Genomic DNA, 27681 nt, shown 5'->3' on the forward strand with positions numbered 1-27681 from the left:
ATGATTATAAAAACCAACCCAAAAGTTAATTTCAGTTGTGACTCAAAGTCTGTTATAAATCAACTTTGGCACCTTGAGAACTAACATTTAGCACTTGGTATATGGTAGAAAGCTTGCTTGTGTCACTTAATCATTTTAACAACTTTAGTAGGCATCATCAGTCCACCTTTAACAGATGAGAAAGTTGACTGAGAGCTTAGGTTTCCTGAAAGATTTAATCCCAGGTCTGTCTGATGACAAGTCCTTGCTTTTCCATTGGAACACTGAAGTATTATTTAATACACTGGGCGAAATAGAGTTTTGAAAGTATTGGAAAACTGCTAATTCATAGTGAATGGAAAGTTAGCTTTTAGGTGGCACATTGTTCAGAAAGGACACAGGCAGCTGCTATGAATAAAACATTTAAAAATTGCTGTTTATGTCCAGCGGATTTGTTTGCTTGTATTTTACATTTCTTATACAATGCAGAGTACATTCTGTACAATGTAGAATGAAATCATGACTTTGGGAAACTTGTTTCTTGGATTCTTCTATGTTTCAGACAGGCAGAGAGGGGAAAAAGATCTTTTTTAAAAGGCATAACTGGCAAAAACTCAAAGTCTGGAGGGCGCATTTCCCCCAACTCCCCTCCCACATCAGAAAGTTTCCATTTGCTGATGTGAGCAGGGCTAAGCCTGGTGAGGTTCCTAGGAATTAATTATGAAAAGGGGGAAATAGGGAGGAGGGCCTTCCCCACAAATCCCCTCCAGGAGAGCACGCTAACCAGAGTAGAAGGCAGGGGCTCAGTGCTTTGGCCCGGGTGTTCCTATCAGAGGTTCCACAGACAACCTTTCAGGCCTAGGATGGTGAGCTGGAGAGGAGTGGGTGCCTGCCTCTGAGGCTCTCCCTTCTCTAGCCCCTCCTTACCTCTCTCCTCTACCTGTCTTGGCAGGTGGGAAATGGTTGGAGGTTACTAGAAACTTGTTCCAGCTGTATACAGAATTCCCCTTTGTTTCCAGAAATAACTGCTTATGCCTCCTTACTCATGACTCTGTTGACTTCTTTGGCCAAGCTTGGCCGCTGTTTTTTTTTTTTTTTTTTTTTTTTTTTTTCTGACAGAGTCTTATTGTGTCACCCAGGTTGGAGTGCAGTTGCTGCAGATCTTTGCTTTGCTGCACTGCGACCTCCACCTCCTGAGTTCAAGGGATCCTCCCATCAGTGATCCTCCCACCCTAGCCTCCTGAGTAGCTGGGACTGCAGGTGCACATTGGCTGCTGTTTTAATTTGTCATCGAATCCTGTATCTGACAGAGTTCAGTCCATGGTATCAAGCTATTGACTGAGTGAACAAATGAATGCACTAGAAGTAGATTTGTACTGCAGCAGGGGGGACTGATGTTAGACACTTTGAACTAATGGTGACTATAAGGTTGTTAGGTAGTGGACTTAGCATTTTTAGAGACCAGAATACGGATTTTGTTCTTAGGTAAGTGGTAGTTAGGTTCTTTTTTTTTTTTTCTTTAAATATGAGACGAGTCTGGCTCTGTCGCCAGGCTAGAGTGCAGTGGTGCGATCTTGGCTCACTGCAAGCTCTGCCTCCTGTGCTCAACTCAATCGATTCTTCTGCCTCAGGCTCCCGAGTAGCTGGGACTACAGGTGCATGTCACCATGCCCAACTAATATTTGTATTTTTAGTAAAGACGAGGTTTCACCATGTTGTCCAGGACGGTCTCAATCTTTTGACCTGGTGATCCGCCTGCCTCGGCCTCCCAAAGTGCTGGGATTGCAGGTGTGAGCCATGGTGCCTGGCCGGGTTCGGTTTTATTTTTGCCTAGTTGAAATCAGGATGACCTGGCTGGCACAGATATATCCTTTCTAAAATAAAGGAAAAACAATAAATGAAGTGATGTGATCTAGTCATTTAAAGAAGTTACCTATCATTATGGAATGCTCAGCATCACTATTATTTTATTTGCTTTTGTAGAGAACATTTCAAGTGGATTCTTGAATTTAGTTATTCCTAAAAGTAGTATCTGCTGGATACAAACATTAGTAGCAAGGTATAGAAGTGTAGTTCTTTTCCTGTCTTAGATAAAGAGGACCGTCTTAATACAGTTCTGCAACTTTTTTTTCTTTTTAACATCATGGAAGTCTTTCCACGTCAATACATGTAAATTCATTATGTATACATAAAATATACATGGACTATATTTTATGTAGCCAGTTCTCTATAGAATAATATTGAGTTGGTTTCCAGGTTTTCACTATTTGAATGTAGCAGCGAACATTAATATGTAATTGTATATCTATATGGTAAAATTCCCAGAAGTGGAATTTCTAGGATAAAAGCAGTAATACTTTTTGAAGAGCAGTTTGACAAAATTTACCTTTCTACAAACAGTGGTTAAAAACTGTTTTCCTTATACTCTTGTTTACTATATCATCAGACTTTTAAATTAATAAAATAACATTTATTTTATAAAAAAGATTTATTAGATACTTAATATTTCTTTTTCTAAGGATTATTTGAAGTAGCATTACCCATCATGCATTTATAGAGTAGTGCTAATTTATAAGCATTAGGTTTGTATATGTCTTAAAGGAATACATTTGTTTTATGTGTCATACCTATAATTCTAGGCAGAAACCAATACTCCTTGGAGTACAGAGTAAAAAAAATAATAATAAAACCTCTTTGTTGGGAGAGGCTTGAAATACGGAATGTTATTAGAGAAGATTCTGAAGCAGGAAAGTGCTGTTAATTGATAAAAGTTAGATGGAATAATTGTTACAATAGACATAATTTGAAAGCAGCACATTCTCTGAAATGGTTGATTATAAACCTGTGTAGCACGAGATTGTGAATGGGTTTTCTGAGATAATATGGTGAAGTGCTTCTTGGAGAGGTTACCCTGTCTTATAGTTTGTGAATTTCTAAATTTCATTTTGTTGTATATTGAAAATAACATATTTATATGTACATATGTAGTGAGGTTTGTTAATTTTGTTTTTAATTTTACTCACTTTTTTTTTAGGCAAGTATCAGATATGCTACATTTTGTTTCTCAGTAAGGGTTAATATTTTCCCTTGCTGTGCTTGAGAGAAGCAAATAGGCAATGAATAGTCATTTGCACAGAATTACCCAGAAAATTTACAGTCTGTCCTCAGAAGGGCAGAGATGGGGCTAATGCACACACAGCCCTGGCACATAGTAGGCCCTCCGATGTTTAAAGTAGATACAATTTAAATAATTGACAGTGGAAAGTCTTTCTGGACCATTGTGAAACAAGGTTCAAGGACAGAGTGAAGGGCTTGGGGGAATATGTATACTAGTTTTAATGATTAGTTTGCCTTATCAGTAAAATGGAGAAAACTATGTAAAGTACTAGAACCTTTCTGGGTCGTGTTTGAAGATCAAATGAGGTGATGTTTGTCCTCATAGTCATTCGTTTTGAAACATGTATGATGTTAATCTTTTTTTTTTTTTTAATTATACTTTAAGTTCTGGGGTACATGTGCAGCATGTGCAGGTTTGTTACATAGCTATACACGTGTCATGGTGGTTTGCTGCACCCATCAAACCGTCATCCACATTAGGTGTTTCCTCTAGTGGTATCCCTCCCCAGCACCCTACCCCCGACAGGCCCCACTGTGTGATGTTCCTCTCCCTGTGTCCATGTGTTCTCATTGCTTAGCTCCCACTTACGAGTGAGAACATGCAGTGTTTGGTTTTCCGTTCTTGTGTTAGTTTGCTGAGAATGATGGTTTCCACCTTCATCCATGTGCCTGCAAAGGATGTGAACTCATCCTTTTTTATGGCTGCGTAGTATTCCATGGTGTATATGTGCCACATTTTCTTTATCCAGTCTGTCGTTAATGGGTATTTGAGTTGGTTCCAAGTCTTTGCTATTGTGAATAGTGCCACAGTAAACATACGTGTGCATGTGTCTTTATCATAGAATGATTTATAATCCTCTGGGTATATACACAGTAATGGGATTGTTGGGTCAAATGGTATTTCTGGTTCTAGATCCTTGAGGAATTGCCACAGTGTCTTCCACAATGGTTGAACTAATTTACACTCCCACCAACAGTGTAAAAGCATTCCTGTTCTCCACATCCTCTTCAGCGTCTGTTGTTTCCTGACTTTTTAATGATTGCCATCCTAACTGTCATGAGATGGTATCTCATTGTGGTTTTGATTTGCATGTCTGTAATAACCAGTGACGATGATCTTTTTTCATGTTTGTTGGCTGCATAAATGTCTTCTTTTGAGAAGTGTCTGTTCATAATCTTCGCCCACTTTTTGATGGGGTTGTTTGTTTTTTTTCTTGTAAATTTGTTTAAGTTCTTTGTAGATTCTGGATATTAGCCCTTTGTCAGATGGATAGATTGCAGAAATTTTCTTGCATTCTGTCAATTGCCTGCTCACTCTGATGATAGTTTCTTTTGCTCTGCAGAAGCTCTTTAGTTTAATTAGATCCCATTTGTCAATTTTGGCTTTTGTTGCCCTTGTTTTTGGTGTTTTAGTCATGAAGTCATTGCCCATGTCTATGTCCTGAATGGTACTTATGGTTTTAGGTCTTGCGTTTAAGTTTTAATCCATCTTGAGTTAATTTTTGTGTAAGGTGTAAGGAAAGGATCCAGTTTCAGCTTTCTACTTATGGCTAGCCAATTTTCCCAGCACCATTTATTTAATAGGGAATCCTTTCCCCATTTCTTGTTTCTCTCAGGTTTGTCAAAGATCAGACGGTTGTAGATGTGTGGTGTTATTTCTGAGGCCTCTGTTCTGTTCCATTGGTCTATATGTCTGTCTTGGTACCAGTACCATGCTGTTTTGGTTACTGTAGCCATGTAGTATAGTTTAAAGTTAGGTAGTGTGATGCCTCCAGCTTTGTTCTTTTTGCTTAGGATTGTCTTGGCTATGCGGGCTCTTTTTTGGTTCCATATGAAATTTAAAGTAGTTTTTTCTAATTCTGTGAAGAAAGTCAGTGGTAGTTTGATGGAGATGGCATTGAATCTGTAAATTACTTTGGGCAGTATGGCCATTTTCATGATATTGATTCTTCCTATCCAGGAGCATGGAATGTTTTTCCATTTGTTTGTGTCCTCTCTTATTTCCTTGAGCAGTGGTTTGTAGTTCTCCTTGAAGAGGTCCTTCACATCCTTTGTAAGTTGTATTCCTGGGTATTTTACTCTCTTTGTAGCGATTGTGAATGGGAGTTCACTCATGATTTGGCTCTCTATTATTGGTATATAGGAATGCTTGTGAGTTTTGCACATTGATTTTGTATCCTGAGACTTTGCTGAAGTTGCTTATCAGCTTAAGGAGATTTCGGGCTGAGATAATGGGGTTTTCTAAATATACGATCATGTCATATGCAAACAGAGACAATTTGGCTTCCTCCCTTCCTATTTGAATATCCTTTATTTATTTATTTCTCTTGCCTGATTGCTCTGGCCAGAACTCCCAATACTATGTTGAATAGGAGTGGTGAGAGAGGGCATCCTTGTCTTGTGTCAGTTTTCAAAGGGAATGCTTCCAGTTTTTGCCCATTCACTGTGATATTGGCTCTGGGTTTGTCATAAATAGCTGTTACTATTTTGAGATACATTCCATCAGTATCTAGTTTATTGAGAGTTTTTATCGTGAAGGGGTGTTGAATTTTGGCGAAGGCCTTCTCTGCATCTATTGAGATAATCATGTGGTTTTTGTCATTGGTTCTGTTTATGTGATGGATTACGTTTATTGACTTGTGTATGTTGAATCAGCCTTGCATGCCAGGGATGAAGCCGACTTGATCATGCTGGATAAGGTTTTTGATGTGCTGCTGGATTCAGTTTGCCAGTATTTTATTGAGGTTTTTTGCATCAATGTTCCATCAGGGATATTGGCCTGAAATTTTCTTTTTTTGTTCTGTCTCTGCCAGGTTTTGGTGTCAGGATGAGGCTGACATCATAAAATGAGTTAGGGAAGAGTTCTTCTTTTTCTATTGTTTGGAGTAGTTTTAGAAGGAATGGTATCAGCTCCTCTTTGTACCTCTGGTAGAATTCGGCTGTGTATCCACCTGATCGTGGACTTTTTTTGGTTGGTAGGCTATTAAGTACTCCCTCAATTTCAGAACTTGTTATTTGTCTCCCACTATTATTGTGTGGGAGTCTAAGTCTTTTTGTAAGTCTCTAAGAACTTGCTTTATGAATCTGGGTGCTCCTGTATTGGGTGCATATATATTCAGGGATTTGACTTCTTCCTAGTTTAGACTTGGAGGGTGTATGTGTCCAGGAATTTATCAATTTCTTTCAGATTTTCTAGTTCATTTGCATAGAGGTGTTTATAGTATTCTCTGATGGTAGTTTGTATTTCTGTGGGATCGGTGGTGATATCTCCTTTATCATTTTTTATTGCATCTATTTGATTCTTCTCTCTTTTTTCTTTATTAGTCTGGCTAGCAGTCTATCTGTTTTGTTGATCTTTTCAAAAAACCAGCTCCTGGATTTATTGATTTTTTTTGAAGGGTTTTTCGTGTGTCTATCTCCTTCAGTTCTGTTCTGATCTTAGTTCTTTCTTGCCTTCTGCTAGCCTTTGAATTTGTTTGCTCTTGCTTCTTTAGTTCTTTTAATTGTGATGTTAGGGTGTTGATTTTAGAGCTTTCCTGCTTTCTTTTGTGGGCATTTAGTCCTAGAAATTTCCCTTTAAACACTGCTTTAGCTGTGTCCCAGAGGTTCTGGCATGCTGTGTCTTTGTTCTCATTGGCTTCAAAGAACTTATTTATTTCTGCCTTAATTTCGTTATTTACCCAGTAGTCATTCATGAGCAGGTTGTTCACTTTCCATGTAGTTTTGCAGTTTTGAGTGAGTTTCTTAATCCTGAGTTCTAATTTGATTGTGCTGTGATCTGAGAGACTCTTTGTTATGATTTCTGTTCTTTTGCATTTGCTGAGGAGTGTTTCACTTCCAGTTATGTGGTCAATTTTAGAATAAGTGCGATGTGGTGCTGCGAAGAAAGAATATTCTGTTGATTTGGGGTGGAGAGTTCTGTAGATGTCTATTAAGTCTGTTTGGTCCAGAGCTGAGTTCAAGCCCTGAATATCCTTGTTAATTTTCTCCCTCATTGATCTGTATAATATTGACAGTGGGGTGTTAAAGTCTCCCACTATTATGGTGTGGCAGTCTAAGTCTTTTTGTAAGTCTCTAAGAACTTGCTTTATGAATCTGGGTGCTCCTGTATTGGGTGCATATATATTTAGGATAGTTAGCTCTTGTTGTTGCGTTGATCCCTTTACCATTATGTAATGTCCTTCTTTGTCTCTTTTGATCTTTTTGATCTCTTTTATCTGAGACTAGGATTGCCACCCCTGCTTTTTCTGGCTTTCTATTTGCTTGGTAAATCTTTGTCCGTCCCCTTATTTTGAGCCTATGTGTGTGTTTGCACATTAGATGGGTCTCCTGAATACAGCACATCGATGAGTCTTTACTCTTTATCCAATTCGCCAGTCTGTGTCTTTTAATTGGGGCATTTAGCCTGTTTACGTTGAAGGTTAATATTGTTATGTGTGAATTTGAGCCTGTCATTATGATGCTAGCTGGTTATTTTGCCCGTTAGTTGATGCAGTTTCTTCATAGTGTCTATGGACTTTACAATTTGGTATGTTTTGCAGTGGCTGGTACCAGTTGTTCCTTTCCATGTTTAGTGCTTCCTTCAGGAACTCTTGTAAGGCAGGCCTGGTGGTGACAAAATCTCTTAGCATTTGCTTCTCTGTAAATGATTTTATTTCTCCTTCGCTTATGAAGCTTAGTTTGGCTGGATATGATATTCTGGGTTGAAAATTCTTTTCTTTAAGAATGTTGAATATTGGCCCCTATTCTCTTCTGGCTTGTAGAGTTTCTGCAGAGAGATCTGCTGTTAAGTCTGATGAGCTTCTCTTTGTGGGTAACCCGACCTTTGTCTCTGGCTGCCCTTAACATTTTTTCCTTCATTTCAACCTTGGTGAATCTAACAACTATGTGTTTTGGGGTTGCTCTTCTTGAGGAGTATCTTTGTGGCGTTCTCTGTATTTCCTGAATTTGAACATTGGCCTGCCTTGCTAGGTTGAGGAAGTTCTCCTGGATAATATCCTGAGGAGTGTTTTCCAGCTTGGTTCCATTATCCCTGTCACTTTTGGGTACACCAGTCAAACGTAGGTTTGGTCTTTTCACATAGTCCCATATTTCTTGGAGGCTTTGTTTGTTCCTTTTCATTCTTTTTTCTCTGATCTTGTCTTCATGCTTTATTTCATTAAGTTGATCTTCAGTCTCTGATATTCTTTCTTCCGCTTGATCAGTTCAGCTGTTGATACTCGGGTATGCTTCACGAAGTTCTTGTGCTGTGTTTTTCAGCTCCATGAGGTCATTTATGTTCTTCTCTAAACTGATTCTCGTTAGCAATTCCTCTAACCTTTTTTCAGGGTTCTTAGCTTCCTTGCATTGGGTTAGAACATGCTACTTTAGCTTGGCAGAATTTTTTATTACCCGCCTTCTGAAGCCTACTTCTGTCAATTTGTCAAACTCATTCTCTGTCCAGTTTTGTTCCCTTACTGGCGAGGAAGTTATGATCCTTTGGAGGAGAAGAGGCATTCTGGTTTTTGGAATTTTCAGGCTTTTTGCGCTGGTTTCTCCCCATCTTCGTGGATTTATCTACCTTCGCTTTTTGATGTTGGTGACCTTCGGATGAGGTTTCTGAGTGGACATCCTTTTTGTTGATATCGATACTATTCCTTTCTGTTTGTTAGTTTTCCTTCTAACAGTCAGGCACCTCTGCTGCAGGTCTGCTAGAGTTTGCTGGAGGTCCACTCCAGACCCTGTTTGCCTGAGTATCACCAGCAGAGGCTGCAGAACAGCAAAGATTGCTGCCTGTTCCTTCCTGGAAGCATCGTCCCAGAGGGGCACCCGCCAGATGCCAGCCGGAGCTCTCTTGTATGAGGTATCTTTTGACACCTGGTCAGGGACCCACTTGAGAAGGCACCCTTAGCAGACCTCAAGCACTGTGCTGGGAGATCCACTACTCTCTTCAAAACTGGCATGCGGGGACCTTTAAGACTGCTGAAGCTGCACCCACAGCTGCCCTTTCCCCCGGGTGCTCTGTCCCAGGGAGAGGGTGGTTTTATCTATAAGCCCCTGACTGGGGGCTGCTGCCTTTTTTTCAGGAATGCCTGAAAATCACATTTATTTTCTGCTTATGAAAGTAATACTTTTTTTTAAATTTAAGTTTGAAAAATTGGGAAATATGTACAGATATTTTTAAAAATGAGTATTTCATAACTCACCCAAAGGTAACCTGAATTTTCTCTGCTGATATTTAAGTATATCCCCTGTATACTTATGTTCATAGAGGTTAATATGGGACATTGATTCTTCCTCAGTGGGGGTTTTAGAGACCAACCCCCACTGGCCTGGATGCCTGGGGTGGTTTGGGTGAGATCCTTTCTTGAGTCAGGCATTATTTTTGACCTGTGCCCTCCCCTTTGAATTTGTGGCATCCAGAGAATTCTTAGATAAGGCTGAGCAAGGCAGTACTCGTTCCAGATATTCAGGATGTACGTGGTCCAGAGCTGTTGTCTCCTCTAACTTGTGTCCAGCCTTCTCCTTTAAGTGTGGTTGCCTTATTAGGGATATCGAGGAAAGTGGAGCAAGTGTGGATATTCTGCTGTAGTTTTTCTGAGGTGACAGATACTAGTGGGTGAAGCCAGGGCTCAGGCAGCTCAGCTCTCTTGCGTGTTAGTCTGGCTTGCTGCTTGCAGGTATGGCTGTTTATTTTCATTTCACTTTTTTGCATTGTAGTCTGTTCCTATAATTAACATTGCTAAAAAGAAAAGGTTACTCTAAAAAGTTGTTTTTAAAAAATATAGAGCGTCCTGGATTTCTGAGCAGCATTTGAATCCCAGCTGTTACTTATGTTGATTTGTGCTCTTGGATAAGCTTCTGAGTCAGTTTCAACAGTGAAATGGTGATAATACCTCCTTCTAGAATTGTCCTAAGCATGAGGGATATAAAATGCCATCCTCATAAAATAACACTCAGAATCATTAATTATTTGTTATTATTGGATCTGTGTGCATATGAAAGAATCCAGACGTTTTTGTATTTTGAATCCCATGAAAGTTCACATGTATTAAGTTGTATGGGGGGAGGTGATGTATTTGAAAAGTTGCATGCACGTATAACATGTTTGCCTCATAAGTTGTTATGGGTGTTACACATCCTTCAAAGTGAAACTCTTGCGGATAGGCAGCAGGGGATTGAGTGGTATCCTATTTAAGGTTGATGGGAATCCAGCAGTGATCAAGAGACCTCCGAAGTGGCTAGTGGTCCTTCACTTGTGCATGGGTTAGTATTTTTTGATTTGTGATCACAGCCACTTTCTAACAAGGCATGTTGTTTCTGCTTTTTCACTGTCAGATTGGCTTTGAAACCCTTCATCAAAACATGTCACCCAGTTTCTGAGTTCTTCATATCAGAATGGCTTCTCCAGAGATTTTGTTTTCCTTTCTGGCTTTCTCTTGGTGAATCAATAGTTTTTTTTTTTAACCTGTATTTTATTTTAAAAGCCCTGGCACTCTCAGCAAATTCCATGTGACTTGGGTACCTAGAGAGAGAATTGAAATTCACTTTTTGACTCCCTTCTGTGGCCTCCTGTGCTTCCAGTCCTTTCTCATCCTGATGTCTACCATCGTTTATCAAAAATTCAAAAGCTAGAAAAAGTCATTCCGAAGCCAGGTGTTGGGTCTGCAGAAAATGTCCCAAATGTCTGCAAGAAGTGCAGAATCTAGTGGGAATTAGATAAACCAGGCTTTCACAAGGCTTTCTGGGATACCCATGTAGAACCCTGGCCTGCTGTCCGTTTCTATGACTCTTTGATGAACCCTTAAATCTAAACCTTTGTTTGTTTTTTAAAACTCATCAGGAGAGTTTTTTTCCCCCAAAGATCATCTTAATTGAAGAACTGAATTAAAAGCATACATATGCCCTGTGTCTACACTTAAAACTATCCAAACACTATCAGTTGTTTAATGAGGTTGTTCCTAGACCAACAGATACTCTAGTGTTTTGTAGAGATATGTTGTTTGCACTCTAGTGTTTTGTAGAGATATGTTGTTTGCAAGGCTTTGTCTTCTGTAACTGCTTGGCCTTAAAAACCTGCCTGTCTAGAAAGGGGGGCCTCTGAGTAGTGTTTGATAATAAGAAATTGCTTTCAATACTTCTCCAAACCGTTTTGGCAGAAATGTAGAATCAACAGTCTAGAAATCAAGAGCCACTGTTGTGGTTTGGGGTTTGTTAAGTTGTAGTTGGAACAAGGACCAAAAAATGTAAATTGGGTAGTATATCATGAGGGATTTGTTTTTCCAACAAACTAGGTGGTTGAGGGTTATGTCTTATTATGAGGAAGAGGTTTTGCTTAATAAGGTAGTATATGAAAATGAATGTCTTTGAATATCTTCTTAGTTTTTCTTTTATCCTTGGTTCCTTTTTCATTAAACAAGTATTTAATTAACACCAACTACAATCAAGTCACTGTTCTGAGTCTTCTTTGTGCTCATGTTATTTTAATTTTAAATTAATTTTTAGGTTTTGGTAATGTGTGTATTGTACAGTAAGATATACAGTGAAAGTAATTCTTCTCTGTATCCCAGCCACCTGGTCCCCTTCGGCTGCCTAATCTTCCTCAAATTCTCTACTAGCTTTTGCATTGTCCCAGAGATAATCCATGCCTATACAAGCATCCATTTGTATGATATTCTCTTGTTTCACACAGGTAGTGCTAGCACCGTGATAGAATTGTAGTGAACTACACGCCCTTGTATTCAAGCTCGGTGTAATTCCTGCCCGTATTGACTGTGCTTGGCTGTGTGACTGGTTTTGGCCAATGGGAGTTAACAAGTGTTATGCAAGCAGAGACTTGATAAGAGCTAGCACTTTGAAATGTGTTCTAGAGGAGTGCTTGCTATTGTGACACCCCCTGTCAGTACCCAGAAGCCCCCAGCTGTGAGGTCCCCACCTAGTCATAAAGAGAAGCCACATGGAAGAGAACTGGGTCCCTGCCAACAACCTCAGCGGAGCCCCTAGACAGCAGCAAGCATCCACTTGGCAGCCATGTCATGAATGAACTGTCTTCTTGGAATTGGAACTGCCAACCCCATTCAGGCCACCTCCAGTGGTGCTATGTGGAGAAGAGACAAGCTTTCCCTGCCGAGCCCTGTACAAATTGAAAAATTGTGAGCTGTTGCTAGTAAGCTACTAAATTTGGTTTGTCATGTAGCAACAGATAACAAACACATACTATATATATGGTATTTTCTGTGCCTTGTTTTTGTTGTTGAGCAGCATATTAGATATCAGCTTATTTCAGTACATACAGAGCCACATCATTCATTTTAAGAGCTGAATAATATTCCATTTATGGCTGAACAATAATTAGCGTCTTATCGATGGACGTTGATGTTTCTAATCTTTCGCAGCATTTAATATCTCCATGGCATGCTTCCTTTTGCCCATGAACAAATATATTTATTGGGTAAATTCTTAGAAGTAGAGTTGCTGAGTAAAAGAGTACGTAAATTTGTAATTTTAATAGGTATTGCAAATTGCCCTCCAGAGAGGTTACACTCCCACTAGCAATGTAGGAGGACTGTGTACTGCAGCAAATGGTGAGCCCTGTGCCACAGTGTGGTTGGAATGTTACATTGCTCTTTAATATTTTCTCATATATTTTAAAAACCACATGCATTTCCTTTTTGATGAACTGTCTTCTTTTTTGTTTGGATTGTTGGCCCTTTGCTTTTTTGGAGGAACTCCCCGTATATTAAAGAAATTAGCTCTTAATGTATACTATGTGAAGCAGATCTTTTGTCCCCCAGTTATTTATCTTTTGACTTCATTTGAGTAATTTTTTGTCCTTATTGTATTTAGTTATGTCACATTTTTTATAGCTTTTGGATTTTCTTGGTTTTATTCTGGTTTGTTTGTCATATTTAGGCTTTTCTCAATTTGAGATTATTGTAGATATTCTCCTATGTTTTCTTCTAGTATTCTTGTTGTTTCTTTTTTACATCTTAATCTTTGATCTGCCTGGAATGTCTTTTGACATATAGGTTTCCAGATAGGTGTCTAGTCAATTGTCTGTTAATATTGTTACACCATGTCATCCTTATTATACAGTCATGTGCCTCATAATGATGTTTTAGTCAATGATGGACTGCACATATGACACTGGTCCCATGATATTACAATGAAACTGAAAAATTCCTATTGCCTAGTGATCTCACAGCTGTTATAATGTCATAGTAATGCATTACTCATGTATTTTTGGTGAGCTAGTGTAAACCAACCTACTGTACTGCCAGTCATATAAAAATAGAGCACGTACAATTCTGTACAGTACATAATACTTGATAATGATAATAAATATGTTACTGGTTTATGTATTTACTATACTCTTCATTGTTATTTTAGAGTGTACTCCTTCTACTTATAAAAAGAAAAAGTTAACTGTAAAATAGCCTTAGGCAGGTCCTAGGAGGTATCCAGAAGAAGGCATTGTTATTTTAGGAGATGACAGCCCCATGCCTGTTATCGCCCCTGAAGACCTTCCAGTGGGAGAAGATGTAGAGATGGAAGACAGTTATATTGATGATCCTAACCATGTGTAGGCCGAGGCTAATGTATGTGTTTATGTCTTAGTTTTAACAAAAGGCTTAGTTTAAAATAAAACATTTAAAACTTATGGGATAAATATATAAAGAAAGAAAATTTTATACAGCTGTCCAGTGTGTTTGTGCTTTAAGCTAAGTGTTTTACAAAAGAGTCGAAAGTAAAAAAAAAAAAAAAATTAAACGTTTATGAAGTAAAGTTACAGCAAGCCGAGGTTAATTAATAAATTATTATTATTTTTTCAGCGACAGGGTCTTGTTTTGTCTCCCAGGCTGGAGTATAGTGGTGCAATCATAGCTCACTGTAACCTTGAACTCCTGGGCCCAAGCAGTCCTCCTGTCTCGGCCTCCCAAAGCATTGAGATTACGATGAGCCACTGTGTCTGGCTATGTTAATTTATTGCTGAAGAAAGGAAAATATTTTTTGTAAATTTAGTGAGCCTAAGTATACAGTGTTTATAAAATCGACAGTAGTGCAGTGTCCTAAATCTTCACATCTACTCACCACTCATTCACTGACTCACCCAGAGCAACTTCCAATCCTGCAAGCTCCATTCATGGTAAGTGCCCCATACAGGTGCACCATTTTTTAAATCTTTTATATTGTGTTTTTACTGTACCTTTTCTATGTTCAGCTATGTTTAGATACACAAGTACTTACCGTTGTGTTACAATTGCATACAGTATTCAGTACAGTAACATGCTGTATAGTTGTGTGGCCTAGGAGCAACAGGCTATCCCATACAGCTCAGGTGTGTGTAGTAGGCTACATCATCTAGGTGTGTGTAAGTGACTCCACGATGGTCACACAATGATGAAGTCACAAGGATGACTCATTTCTCAGAATGTATCACCATCCTTAAACAACATTGTTAAACGTTCACGTATTTACTGAATTCAGCAATATCTTTTAAACTGCTGTCCCCCAAATTACTTAATTATTCCTTTTTTCTCTTAGGAAATGCTACAGTGAATATTTACAATTCCATGTAATTATTAATCCCAAACCTTTGTGGATACAGAAATCAACATTTATATAGTCTGCATTTTAGAAGTTATTTGAACATTTGTGTTGTTAGGCTGCTCAAAAGCCAGTTGGCAAGGTCTGCATTTTATGCACAGGAAAAAGGAGAAGATCATTCCATGTAAAGGAGATTCACCTGAAGACAAGCAGGATTGTGTACAAATAGGGAGAAATGTGCTTTTTTGTGATGTGTCATATATAAAGGTCTGTTTCCAAATTTCTGAAGCACATAGAAGTTCTGGTGTAAAAAGTACATCTAGTTAAGACAGCTGTAGGCTGGGAGCCTGTGAAAGGAAGATTTTGCTTGTTAATAGAATGACTGAGACTACATCATCCCATGTAGAAACCAGGAAATAACACTTGTACTGTGTTGTGTTAAGAAAACAGGTTCTTTAATTAAGTGATGCACCTGAAATTTCAGGTAGTGGCTACAGCTCTCCTGAACACCCAGGAGGATGGTGACACCGAGTCACAGGCAGAACTATGAAGTTCCTCGTGAAACTCAACTTCCTGTTCTTCCAGCCTTTCCCCTCCTGCCCCTTGGCTCAGCCACAGGTGCTAGTTAAACCTCGCCCAGGGAGCATACCTCCGAAGCTTTTTCACAGGCTTGTGGCCCACCTTTGGATTCCGACCGTGTGGGCCTGGGAAGTCTGCATTTGGAGCATGTACCTGTAGGGTGTTAAGCACATTTAACCTCTGCTAAGGTAATCAGATAGACACCCCTAGAAAGAGATATAGAAGTAAGGTGTTGCCTCTTCTGGGGTTTGTATTTCCTCAGGACCCCCAAAGTTTGAGTTGAAGGGACTAAGTTCTGTGGGGAGGTATCAGCCAGAGGTGGGAACCTCTTTGGGGATACCTGTGCCTTCCCACTGTGAACCGCTGTGCCCTCTGCCTCTGCTGCAGGCCGACCGTGTTGCGTTCCATGTGTAAAACCGTGTCGTGCTTTCCTTCTTTCCCTCAGAATCCTCCACGTCTGTTGTGTGAGAATGACATTTCACTAAGGAGGACAGACAGTTAGCTTCCGTCAGAGAAGAATGTCAGAGCTCTTCATTTTATAGATGATGCCTTTAGCTTGCTTTCTGTGTATTTTATGTTCTTCTACCCTTGGGATGTTTTGACACCAGTGGCATTGTTTTCCATTTTCTCAGTGCCAGAGAAGCTGGGATGTTGTAGAAAATATTTAAAGGATAAAAAATGTTATTTCTTTTCATTTTAGATCTTATCTAAGCTTTCTTTGCCTACCCGTGCCTGGGAACCAGCAATGAAGAAGAGTTTTGCTTTTGACAATGTTGGCTACGAAGGTGGTCTGGATGGCCTGGGCCCTTCTTCTCAGGTGGACACCAGCACAATCAGGATCTTGGGCATGACTTGCCAGTCATGTGTGAAGTCCATTGAGGACAGAATTTCCAGTTTGAAAGGCATCGTGAGCATGAAGGTTTCCCTGGAACAAGGCAGTGCCACTGTGAAATATGTACCATCAGTTGTGAGCCTGCAACAGGTTTGCCATCAAATTGGGGACATGGGCTTCGAGGCCAGCATTGCAGAAGGAAAGGCAGCCTCCTGGCCCTCAAGGTCCTTGCCTGCCCAGGAGGCTGTGGTCAAGCTCCGGGTGGAGGGCATGACCTGTCAGTCCTGTGTTGGCTCCATTGAAGGCAAGGTCGGGAAACTGCAAGGAGTAGTGAGAGTCAAAGTCTCACTCAGCAACCAAGAGGCTGTCATCACTTATCAGCCTTATCTCATTCAGCCTGAAGACCTCAGGGACCATGTAAATGACATGGGATTTGAAGCTGCCATCAAGAACAAAGTGGCTCCCTTAAGCCTGGGACCAATTGATATTGAGCGGTTACAAAGCACTAACCCAAAGAGACCTTTATCTTCTGCTAACCAGAATTTTAATAATTCTGAGACCTTGGGACACCAAGGAAGGAATGTGGTCACCCTCCAACTGAGAATAGATGGAATGCACTGTAAATCTTGTGTCTTGAATATTGAAGAAAATATTGGCCAACTCCTAGGGGTTCAAAGTATTCAAGTGTCCTTGGAGAACAAAACTGCCCAAGTACAGTATGACCCTTCTTGTACCAGCCCAGTGGCTCTGCAGATGGCTATCGAGGCACTTCCACCTGGGAACTTTAAAGTTTCTCTTCCTGATGCAGCCGAAGGGAGTGGGATAGATCACAGGTCTTCCAGTTCTCATTCCCTTGGCTCCTCCCCAAGAAACCAGGTGCAGAGCACATGCAGTACCACTCTGATTGCCATTGCTGGTATGACCTGTGCATCCTGTGTCCATACCATTGAAGGCATGATCTCCCAACTGGAAGGGGTGCAGCAAATATCGGTGTCTTTGGCCGAAGGGACTGGAACAGTTCTTTATAATCCCTCTGTAATTAGCCCAGAAGAACTCAGAGCTGCTATAGAAGACATGGGATTTGAGGCTTCAGTCGTTTCTGGTACGTAGTTATGTGTGTTTGAGGTATGTCCTGAACTTGTCTCCTTTTCTCTTTGTGTCTGATAGCTCCTGGATGGTGGCGTAGGTGAGCCCTGCTCCCTGCCTCCCATGTCAGCAGTTGAACAAAATCCTGCAAACTTTCCTTGCATGTTAAATTTGTTAAGATAGAGGAAATACAATCTCCAAGCGTCTAGATTTTGCTTTTCATATAGTTGGGATTTTGTATTAGTCTGTTTTGTGTTGCTTATAGCAGAATGGCTGAATTTGGGTAATTTATAAAGATACTGAATTTATTTCTTATAGTTACTGAGAAGTCTAAGGTTGAGGGCCACATCTAGCGAGAGCCTGCTGCCAGTGCGGACTCTGGTGTCACAGGGTATCACATGGCAGGGCTGCTGAGCATGCTCACATGGTTGCTCAGGTGGCTCTTCTTTTTAGAAAGCCTCGATGCCACTCTTCTGATAACCCATTAATCCATGAGTGGATTAGTCCATTCATGAGGGTAGAACCCTCATGATCCGGTCACCTCTTAAAGCCCTCACCTTTTAACACTGCCAGGTTGAGGATTATGTTTCCAATATATGAAATTTGGGGGACACATTCAAACCATGGCTGACTGGAATGCTAAACTCCTTGGATTTGGGCTTCTTTTCTGGAGAGAATTCTGATTCTGTATCCTGAAATAGAACACTGTGGGACCATCCAGGCCCTTTTCTTACCAAGAGAACTATTATCACCTTCTCAAAATATTTTATTGCTAGACAACAGAACCTTAGTATCATAACCTAGAGGCCATGTTGGTAAAAATGAGAGTTAAGGAAAGGATTTATCAATGATTTTTCTCTCCCCATTTGGTGAATATAAGAGAAGAAGTAAAGGTGAGGGAGCTACCAGGCTTTTTTATTTTTTAATTAAAAATTTAAAAAACCTTTTTTAGAGATAACGGTCTTGCCCTTTGTCCAGGATGGAGGATAGTGACATGATCATAGGTCACCGCAGCCTTGAACCGCTGGGCTCAGGCGATCCTTGCACCTCAGCCTCCTGAGTAGCTGGGACTACAGGTGTGCACCACCACACCTGGTTCATTTTTTTATTTTTATGTTTTTGTAGAGACGGGGTGTTGCTATGTTCCCCAGGCTGGTCTTGAACTCCTGGCCTCTAGCAGTCCTCCTGCCTCAGCCTCCCAAAGTGCTGGGATTCCAGGCATAAGCCACTATGCTCAGCCACTATCATGGGTTTTAATCAGAGGAAGCACAAAGTCAGATTATATATTAGAAGACCAGTGTGGTGTCACGGTACAGTGTCCATTGAGGCAGTGAGACCACATAGGAGGACAGGTGAGAAAGAGGTGGGTTTGAAAGACATTCAGGAGGGCAGCTCCACCAAGCTTGGGGTTACCAAGAGGGATATGTGATGGGTAGGGCCATGGGTAACTGGGATGAGCCCCTAGCTGAGATGCTGGAGGACAGTGGAATAGAAGGGCCTTGAATTTTGAGGGAGAGTGTGGGGCCGGAAATGCAGAATTGAGTGTGGGAAGATGACAGAGACCTAGGAAGAGTGACTGTGGGATGGGAAAGAAGCAGAGGGAGGGGGAGGGGTCTCCTAGTCACCCTGGACATAATGCAAGCTGCAGAGGCCAAGGTCTGAGTCGTATCTTCCTGGGTTAACTAGGGCAGGCCGTTGGAGACCTTGGCAGCTGCTTCACGACCCTGGGAAGGTGGGAGCCCAGCCTGGCTGGTGGTAAGGATGGAGACCACTAGTAGCTTCAATTAGGGATAAAGAGGGTGATAGGTGAGTGGAGATGGTTGAGAGAAATGCTGAAGGTAAGGAGGGAAGGGGCACATGTTGTGAGGGGCAGCTTGTGGGTGGTGTGTTGTAACCAATTAGGCCCCAGACATGGGCCCTGCACGTGCGTGTCTTGTGGACTGGACCAGGACATGGCTGGCTTCCTCTGCCTTTTGGCTGGAGCTCGGTACTGTAGGGAGCAGCGGGCCCAGCACTAGAAAGAGCTGCCTTCGGTGGCACAGGCAAGCCCTCCAGCAGCTCAGTGCTCAGGGATGGCTGGACTTTGGTTTCCCACATCGTTTCTTGTGGTCACTGAGATAAAGTTTGTTCCTTGAAAAGTTCACTCAGCTGTAAGTCTTTCCTGCCTCCCCTCAGTGCCCACAGCACACACCCACTGCTGAAGGGAGTGGGCATTCATGTGAAGTGGCCTGGCCCTGTGTTGTGCTTTGTCTTTTGTACCAAGTTTCAGGAAGGAGTTTCTTTAAAACAAAAATCAATAAGGAAAACACAGTAGAACAGTAAATCCTGTACACAAAAGGTAAGAAATATAGTATAAGGTAAACATCTGCCTGTTTTTGTGTGATGTTTAGAGTCTTTCAACCGTGCAATCAGGTAAAAAGAAGTTAGCGTTAAGTGGTAAAAAGAAATTAGTGTTAAGCTACATATTACAGAATAACTGGATTTGATTAAATAAACCTAGAAAGAAAAGAATAGTGGTTTTTTTATTTGATTGGGCAGGATTATGAGAATTATGTTTAGCCCAAGAGGTATTTAGGGTATCAGACTTAGCAAATAAAATATAGGACATCTACTTAAATTTTAATTTTTCATAAACAACGAATGATGTTTTAGTATAAGCATGTCCCACTCAATATTCATGACATATGTATAGTAAAAATTATTTGTTGTTTGTCTGAAAATCAAATTTAACTGGATGTCTTGTATTTTACCTGGCAACTTTAATTTAGAATAAACCATTAGTGTGCCAGTTTGTATTTGAAGAGCCGTTCTCGATTGATTAGGAGCTCCTTGAGGACAGCCTTGCAGTCAGCGTGATTTGTTTCTCCTTGGACTCAATAGCACCCCGCATACAGTAGGTATTCCTGAAGGAAATGAAAGTTAAGGTGAAGTTACAGGGTAGCTCAGTGGAGGGATTTAATACAGAGAACTATTTACAAAGATGTTAGAGAGCTGGAAATCCAAATACGCAATGGGAAGAACCCCACAGATTAACAATAGCAGGAAGCCCCCTCCTCCATGGTGGCTGAGGGACAAGGTAGTTACTGGAGCCCAGGGGCTGAGGCTGCTTGGTGGGAGCCGGGACCATGAACCCTCACCAAGAGCCCTGAAACCTCTTGTTCTGAAAAACATATTATTTGTTCTTCTGATTTGAATATTTTCTGACATTTTATCCTAGAAAACTGTTCTACTAACCCTCTTGGAAACCACAGTGCTGGGAATTCCATGGTGCAAACTATAGGTGGTACACCTACATCTGTGCAGGAGGTGGCTCCCCACGCTGGGAGGCTCCCTACAAACCATGTCCCAGACATCTGGGCAAAGTCCCCACAATCAACCAGAGCAGTGGCACCGCAGAAGTGCTTCTTACAGATCAAAGGCATGACCTGTGCGTCCTGTGTGTCCAACATAGAAAGGAATCTGCAGAAGGAAGCTGGTAAGAGATGAATGCCCATCTTGAATTTAGGAATGCTGCATATAGACCTCATATTCTCTCTTCAGAATATCCAGCAACTGTGTTTATCAGTAGCCCTGATAACCAGGTAGCAAGTTTATTATATAGCATAGATGTTTGTCTAATGTCCTTGTATAACTGGCAATCTGTTCTTTAAGAACTATTTAGTTTGAGATAAAATATATCTCTGAGTAAGTTAGCCATTGAAAATCCAGTTGAAAGGTCATGGTACCTTCTATGAATAGACTTCTCAATTAGATTGTGCTAGTATTATTCCATATTTTGTTCCCTCCCATCCCATCAACCCCTTACTATAAAGTGAATAAATAATCTGCATTTTGTATAGAAGTTCCAATTTCAAATATTCTTTCTTGTTGTTCCTGTAAACCAGAGAGTGTTTGCAGAAACAACAGGACAGAAATGTGTGGAAATGTCAAAGTTTTGTCCTCCAGAGTGCATTTCCAATACTTTTAAACTTGAAAGTACAACAAAATTCTATCCCATTTGTTTGGAAAATTTCTTAACCATGACTCTACCTTGCCACCAGAATCACTTTCTCTTTTCTTACCCCAGTGATGTGTCTTTTTACTTGAACTCCCTGGCCCTTAGAATCAACCCTGAATTCAGATGACATGTTTTTCCAGCCTCTTGTTCACTATGCATTATAGCTTCCTGCAGCTCTAGAGTGACTGTTAGCAGATAGAGGTGTTAATAGGAGATCATTTGTTATCCATGGTCTGACTGCTCATAAAACTAGCCTATAATCTCCTGTAGCCTATGTTTCTGTTCCTAACTTGAATCCTCGTTTTTATCCCATGCGGCATCCTTTCTGAAGCACTTCATTCCTTTCATTTATTTGAATAAGGCTTTTTTTCCCCATGTTAAACTAACACAATAGTGTTAGCAAGATTGTGGGATTTCTTTTTCATACCTGAAAGTCGTTAGAAACTATAAAATAGTAAGGAAAACCACTTTTGAAAATTCTTTATTTTTTCCTTGTATGAAAGTGTCTGGAGGGAAAAAAAAAAAGAGATATCCTTTCTGTAACAGCAGTCAGTAACTGCAGACCACACTACTTATTCCACTGGTGTCTTCTAAAGCCTGAGTGAGAATGTGTCCATATGCTGGCAGCATGAGCATCACCTGGGGGCTGGATGGACCTGCAGACCTCAAACCTCCTCCTAGACCGACTAGTCAGAAGCTCTTTTTTAACAGGGTCCTCGGGTGATTCATATGTCCATTAAAGTTTGAGAAGCATTGCTCTTCTAGAATAGTGGCTGTCAAACTTCCCTGTACATTAGGATCACCTGGAGAACTTTTCTTAAAAAAATGATGCCTTGAGAGGCCGAGGTGGGCAGATCACGAGGTCAGGAGTTCAAGACCAGCCTGACCAACATGGTGAAACCCCATCTCTACTAAAAATACAAAAATTAGCCAGGCATGGTGGCACGTGCCTGTAATCCCAACTACTCAGAAGGCTGACGCAGGAGAATCGCTTGAACCCTGGAGGTAGAGGTTGCAGTGAGCTGAGATTATGCCACTGCACTCTAGCCTGGGCGACAGAGTGAGACTCCATCTCAAAAAAAAAAAAAAAAAAGAAAAGAAAAGAAAGAAATAAAGATGCCTGCCACCTACCCTGAGAGACTCTGATTAGGTTGGTCTGGGTTGGAGACCAGACGTTGTGATTGTTAAAGGCTCTCCAAGCAATCCTCATGTGTAGCCGTGTTTGAAAACTGCTGCTCTAGAGGATTCTGGGAAGATATGTTTCTTTGTTCGGTTATGTTGACCGTGTCACCCTGGAGGTCCTGCCCACCCAGAGTGTTACAGCCATGACCTGATGGTTCCAGGTGTTCTCTCCGTGTTGGTTGCCTTGATGGCGGGAAAGGCAGAGGTCAAATATGACCCGGAGGTCATTCAGCCGCTCGAGATAGCTCAGTTGATCCAGGACCTGGGCTTTGAGGCAGCAGTCATGGAGGACTCCGCAGGCTCCGATGGCAACATTGAGCTGACAGTAAGTACAGTGGGTGCTTTTCGGGGTTACAGGCTTCTTCTGACAATTTGCGTTTTGGACAGCATCCATCTTTGTGATTAGTAAATTTCCCCATCTTGGACATGTCTGGTTTGTTGTTGTTGGGTATTTTGTTTGTTTCACCTTCCTTTGAAGCCGACAACAATGACTTGTTCATTTTGAGAAAGGTCAGTTACGTTAAACAGTCATGGGGAGGATCCCACTGAGAGTATTCGGGGTGTTAGAAGGAAGAGATGATGAGCTGCAGAAGTATAGAAGAAAGATGAATTAAAGACTGTGGACTGCCCTGAGCTGGGTGGTTAGGGGGAGTTGAACATGAACACAGTCCTTCAAGCCTAAAAAGAAGCCAGCATGCCTGCAACTATCTCAAGGCAGAAGAGGGAAGTCCATGTGGTAGCAAGTGCTGTTCTAAGAGAAGAGGACTTGTGATAGGTGCATGGGTGTCTAGAGGGCGAAAGTGCTCCACAACACTCAGTCTGAGGGGAATGTTCCAGGTGGTGGTTGTTGCCAGTGTTTTGGGTGGGGAGGTATTGTTTCCCATCTGTCTACATGCCAACACATTATTGAAAACAGTGGGTGTATCTGATGCGTAGAGCATGCTATGTTTGAAAGCACTTCTGTACTTTTTGTACAGCTCTTTTTGTGTAAGCAGAGGGAGACTTAGAATAACTCACAGAGAATTGAACGATGCTGCTTTACCCAGGTCATCAGAGGGTTTCTACTTCCTTTGTGTGTTTTGTCAGTCATTAGTGGTAACTGGATGTTTGAGGGGAAAGCATTGAGGACACAGAGGCCGGTGAGCTCCTGAGCAGCTGTGTTCTTTGTGGAGCAAACCCTTCACTCTGGTAGGGCCTCTCTGTGTCTGGAGGACATAGCTGATACTTGCTGCGTCACAGCTTCGGTCAGTCCCACAAGAGGTGCCCAACAAGAGGGGAGGGTCTCTGCTGCAAACCTCGGGATCTGCATGGGGACATCTCTGCCTGCTCAGACTTCTATGTGGAAAATGTAAAGCAAGAGGATTATTGGAAAAGGTGTACATTTCTTTTAAACAATTTTTTTTATTGTAGTGTTCTTTTTTAAAACAAACCATGCTGTATTAACAGTTACATTGTCATCACATATTCAGATTTTATGTGAACTTCTGTATTGAACTAGTCTTCTAGGAAATGCTGACCACTGATCCTCAGAAGAGTGAATTATCTATTTGCTTCATATTTGCCTAATATATATCCCAGGAATAGCACGTCACACTTAAGACTTCCCTTTCCCATGTCAGGACACACAGCATGGTATGGCACAAGCAGTGTAGGCTTTAAAAACTGGATTTGAGTTTTGGCCCTGTTGCTGCAGGGATACTTCCGAACCTGGTCTGAGAAGACTTGCCTCATGCTGCAGATGGCAGTGGCTCGGAGCAGATTCTGGAGCCAGCCCATCTGGGGACGTGCTTCAGCTCTACCCGTCACTGGTTGTGCGACTTTGGACAAGTTCCTAAACCTCTCAGTACTGTGGTTTTGAGACCTACCTCTTAGGTTTGGTGTGAGCAGCACAAGGCCTAGGACAGCACCAGTCACGTTGCAAGTGCACAATAAATGCTACTTATTATTACTGTTGTTATAAAAACAAGTGGAGAGCAGAGAAGTACCATAGAAATATTTGGAGACTTTATTTTTAAAATTCTGTTGGCAGTCACCCGCCAACAGGTAAGCTCCTAAGTTTGCCTGGTGATCCTTGCATTCCCATTTTTACCTTGGGTCTTGGGCCAAGTTGAATGCATTCTGATTACAGATGAGCTCCCCTCTTCCTTCTCCCTAATTCCAGATGGGACCCTTGGCTCTTTGGGTGTTTATTCTGGGATCACTGATGTGAATTTCAGCATGCAGCTCCAATCACGTCGTTCCAGTGCTCGTTACCCCTCAGCGACTTCTCATCAGGTGCTAGCTTAGCAACACTTCAGCTGGCTGCTCAAAAGCCTTCAGGCTGTGGACCCAGCCAGCCCTGCAGCCTTCCCTCCTCTCTCTTGGGCATCCTGTGCCCAGATAAGCCTGGCTTTTGATGTTTGCCTGAACACCTCATGCTATCCTGCCTTTTGTCTTTTTCGAGCTTCTCCTTCTGGTAGCATCCTTCCCTTCACCTGTCAACACCCTGTTTGTACCTTGGGACCACCTTTGATTACATCTCCTGCGTCAGCCACTTTTCTCCTATTAATAAGAGGTATTAACATCATCACCCTTGGAGCCAGCAGAGCTCTAAAATAGGGAGGATGCTAGCAGCAGCTGCAGACCGCATGCCAGCAAGACTTGGGATTACCGAGAGTATTTCAGGAGTGCACGAGTTTCCCAGAAGTGCACATCCCCATACAGACATTAGTATCCTGGCTTTGCAGTGAGGTAACAGACAGTGGAGAGGGGCTTATAAAAACCCATCCATATCAGAGCCGGAAGTCAAGCCTTGGTCTGTTGCCATCTGCTTCGTGATTGGCTGTCTTCTGTACCTGTTTTGGGGAAGAGCCACTGTTTAGTCCCTGAAGCCGCTGGAGGAACGTTGAGAATCTCACACGCGGAGTTTGGAGGTGTAGTCCAGGGTCTCGAGAGCAGTGCTGAGGAGGGAAAGGCTCATGACTGCCTGTTACCCAGACTCCCCAGACTGTCTTTCACAGGCTGCCTTGATCCTGGGTCTGTGGGATTCTTGCCATCCTTTGTTGCAGATCACAGGGATGACCTGCGCGTCCTGTGTCCACAACATAGAGTCCAAACTCACGAGGACAAATGGAATCACGTATGCCTCCGTTGCCCTTGCCACCAGCAAAGCCCTTGTTAAGTTTGACCCGGAAATTATTGGTCCACGGGATATTATCAAAATTATTGAGGTAAGTCATTCATTAAAAAATTGTACTCACCTTTTTAAAAACAGTAGTGTATAATCAGTGAAGAAAAATGAGAAAATATAGCTGAGAAAAAATGAAAATAACCTAAAATTCTTCGACTTTTCCCATGGAAATAAGCTCAGTCATTTTAAAATAAACTGAAGGTAAGTAAGTAGTAAATAATCTGAGAGAGGATATCAGTGAATGGGTAAGAGAAAGATGAGGAAAAGACATTATTATTATTGTTTTAATTTTAGATATTGCCTAAGAAACATCAATATTGTCAAGATACTCTGTACATAGGGTTAAAGTGCCTAATTGTAATTTTTAAATGTGATCTATGCCCAAACCAAGTATCTGTAGAGCAAAGGAATGTTGGCCTTGGGAAAAATGATAGCACATTTTGCCACTATGCCAGGCCAGTCGGCCAGTCGGCCAGTCTTGTCGTGGAGAGCTTGGCCGCTTCTGCTTTGGAAAATCAGTGAGAATTTTCATGCATGCCCTGCCTCTTACTCCTTTCCCAGTTTGTCCATAGACATGCCATTTTCCTTTTTTTTTTTTTTTTTTTTTTTTTTTTTTTGAGACGGGAGTCTCGGCCTCTGGCGGGCCCAGGCTGCGAGTGCAGCTGTTCCGGATCTCAGCTCACTGCAAGCCTTCCGCCTCCCGCGGCCTTTACGCCCATTCTCCTGCCTCAGGGCCCTCCCAAGTAGCTGGGACTACAGGGCGCCTTGCCCACTTCGGCCCGGCTAGTTTTTTGTATTTTTAGTAGAGGACGGGGTTTCACCGTGTTAGCCAGGGGATGGGTCTCGCATCTCCTGACCTCGCTTGATCCGCCCGGCGTCTCCGCGCCTCCCAAAGTGCTGGGATTACAGGCTTGAGCCACCGCGCCCGGCCGCCATTTCCTTTTTACAGTTTATACAATACTAGACTATAGGAGAATGAGCATCAGTGGTGATCTGAATGGGTTAAGGCCGTCAAAATTGAACAAGACTAACTTGTAACAGCTAGTAAGGATAAATTTAGTGGGAACTACATGTTATAAAGTTGCCTATGAAATGAAACCTATTATAGCAGGATTAATGTAGTATCCTGAATTTTCTCTTCTGTGTGTGTGTGTGTGTGTGTTTACAGAGAGATGCTGTCTGTTATATGGCCTGGGAGAGGTTTTTTTTTTTTTTGAGGCAGTCTCCCTCTGTTGTCCAGACTGGAGTGCAGTAGCATGATTTCGGCTCACTGTAGCCTCTGCCTCCCAGGTTCAAGCAATTCTCCTACCTCAGCCTCCCAAGTAGCTGGGACTACAGGCATGTGCCATCATGCCTGGCTAATTTTTGTATTTTTACTAGAGATGGGGTTTCACCATGTTGGCCAGGCTGGTCTCAAACTCCTGACCTCAGGTGATCTGCCTGCCTCAGTCTCCCAAAGTTCTGGGATTACAGGCGTGAGCCACTGCGCCCAGCCTGGGAGAGTTTTTGTTTTGGTTTGGGTTTTTTTTTTTTTTTTTTGAGACAAAGTCTTGCTCTTGCCCCGCAGGCTGGAGTGCGATGGCGCGATCTCAGCTCACTGCAACCTTTGCCTCCCGGGTTCAAGTGATTCTCCTGCCTCGGTCCCCCAAGTAGCTGGGATTACAGGTGCCTGCCACCATGCCTGGCTAGTTTTTGTATTTTTAGTAGAGACGGAGTTTCACCATGTTTTCCAGGCTGGTCTAGAACTCCTGACGTCAGGTGATTCACCAGCCTTGGCCTCTCAAAGTGGTGGGATTACAGGCGTGAGCCACTGTGCCCAGCCCCGGAAGAGCTTTTTGATGTGGAAATGATCCTGCTGCTGATGGTCCAGGGCCCCACCCTTGAAGGCAGACAACACAGCTTTTTTATCAGCTGAGGAAAGATGCTCAGAGAGGTTAAGTAACTTTACTCACAGTTTCCAGCTCACGGACAGCAGAACTGGTGCTCAAACCCAGGACTTGTGCTTTCAGCTCAGTGGCCTTTGTGAGTCTAGTACACCACAAATCTTAAAGAACAGTAGTGATATGGCATTGATGAGGCTCGAACATCAGACTGATGTAGTCAACAGCAAGAAGAGTCGCACGTGGTGCCTTTGAACACGGCTTTGTCACCATTTCTGATTTTTTCTTTTCTTTCTTTTTTTTTTTTTTTTGAGATAGAGTTTTGCTCTTGTTG

General features: G+C 41.9%; 1 protein-coding gene across 4 annotated transcripts in view; it reads left to right on the forward strand.

The window, feature by feature from the left end:
• The window catches only part of ATP7B (ATPase copper transporting beta), a 77245-nt gene that overhangs the window by 19985 nt on the left and 29579 nt on the right, over positions 1-27681 (forward strand). Inside the window, exons 2-6 of one of the 4 annotated variants that reach the window (XM_017858272.1) lie at positions 15902-17135; positions 18806-18874; positions 20337-20594; positions 22460-22623; positions 25346-25507. In XM_017858272.1, coding sequence (XP_017713761.1) covers positions 15902-17135; positions 18806-18874; positions 20337-20594; positions 22460-22623; positions 25346-25507 — 1887 coding nt within the window. Of the gene's footprint in view, positions 1-9683; positions 9756-12202; positions 12242-15901; positions 17136-18805; positions 18875-20336; positions 20595-22459; positions 22624-25345; positions 25508-27681 lie in introns of those variants that run through there. The other 3 variants (XM_017858274.1, XM_017858275.1, XM_017858273.1) reach the window with 3 other exon arrangements.

This window comes from Rhinopithecus bieti, unplaced genomic scaffold, assembly GCF_001698545.2.
Source record: "Rhinopithecus bieti isolate Rb0 unplaced genomic scaffold, ASM169854v2 scaffold_48477, whole genome shotgun sequence".
NCBI classification, from domain to species: domain Eukaryota; kingdom Metazoa; phylum Chordata; class Mammalia; order Primates; family Cercopithecidae; genus Rhinopithecus; species Rhinopithecus bieti.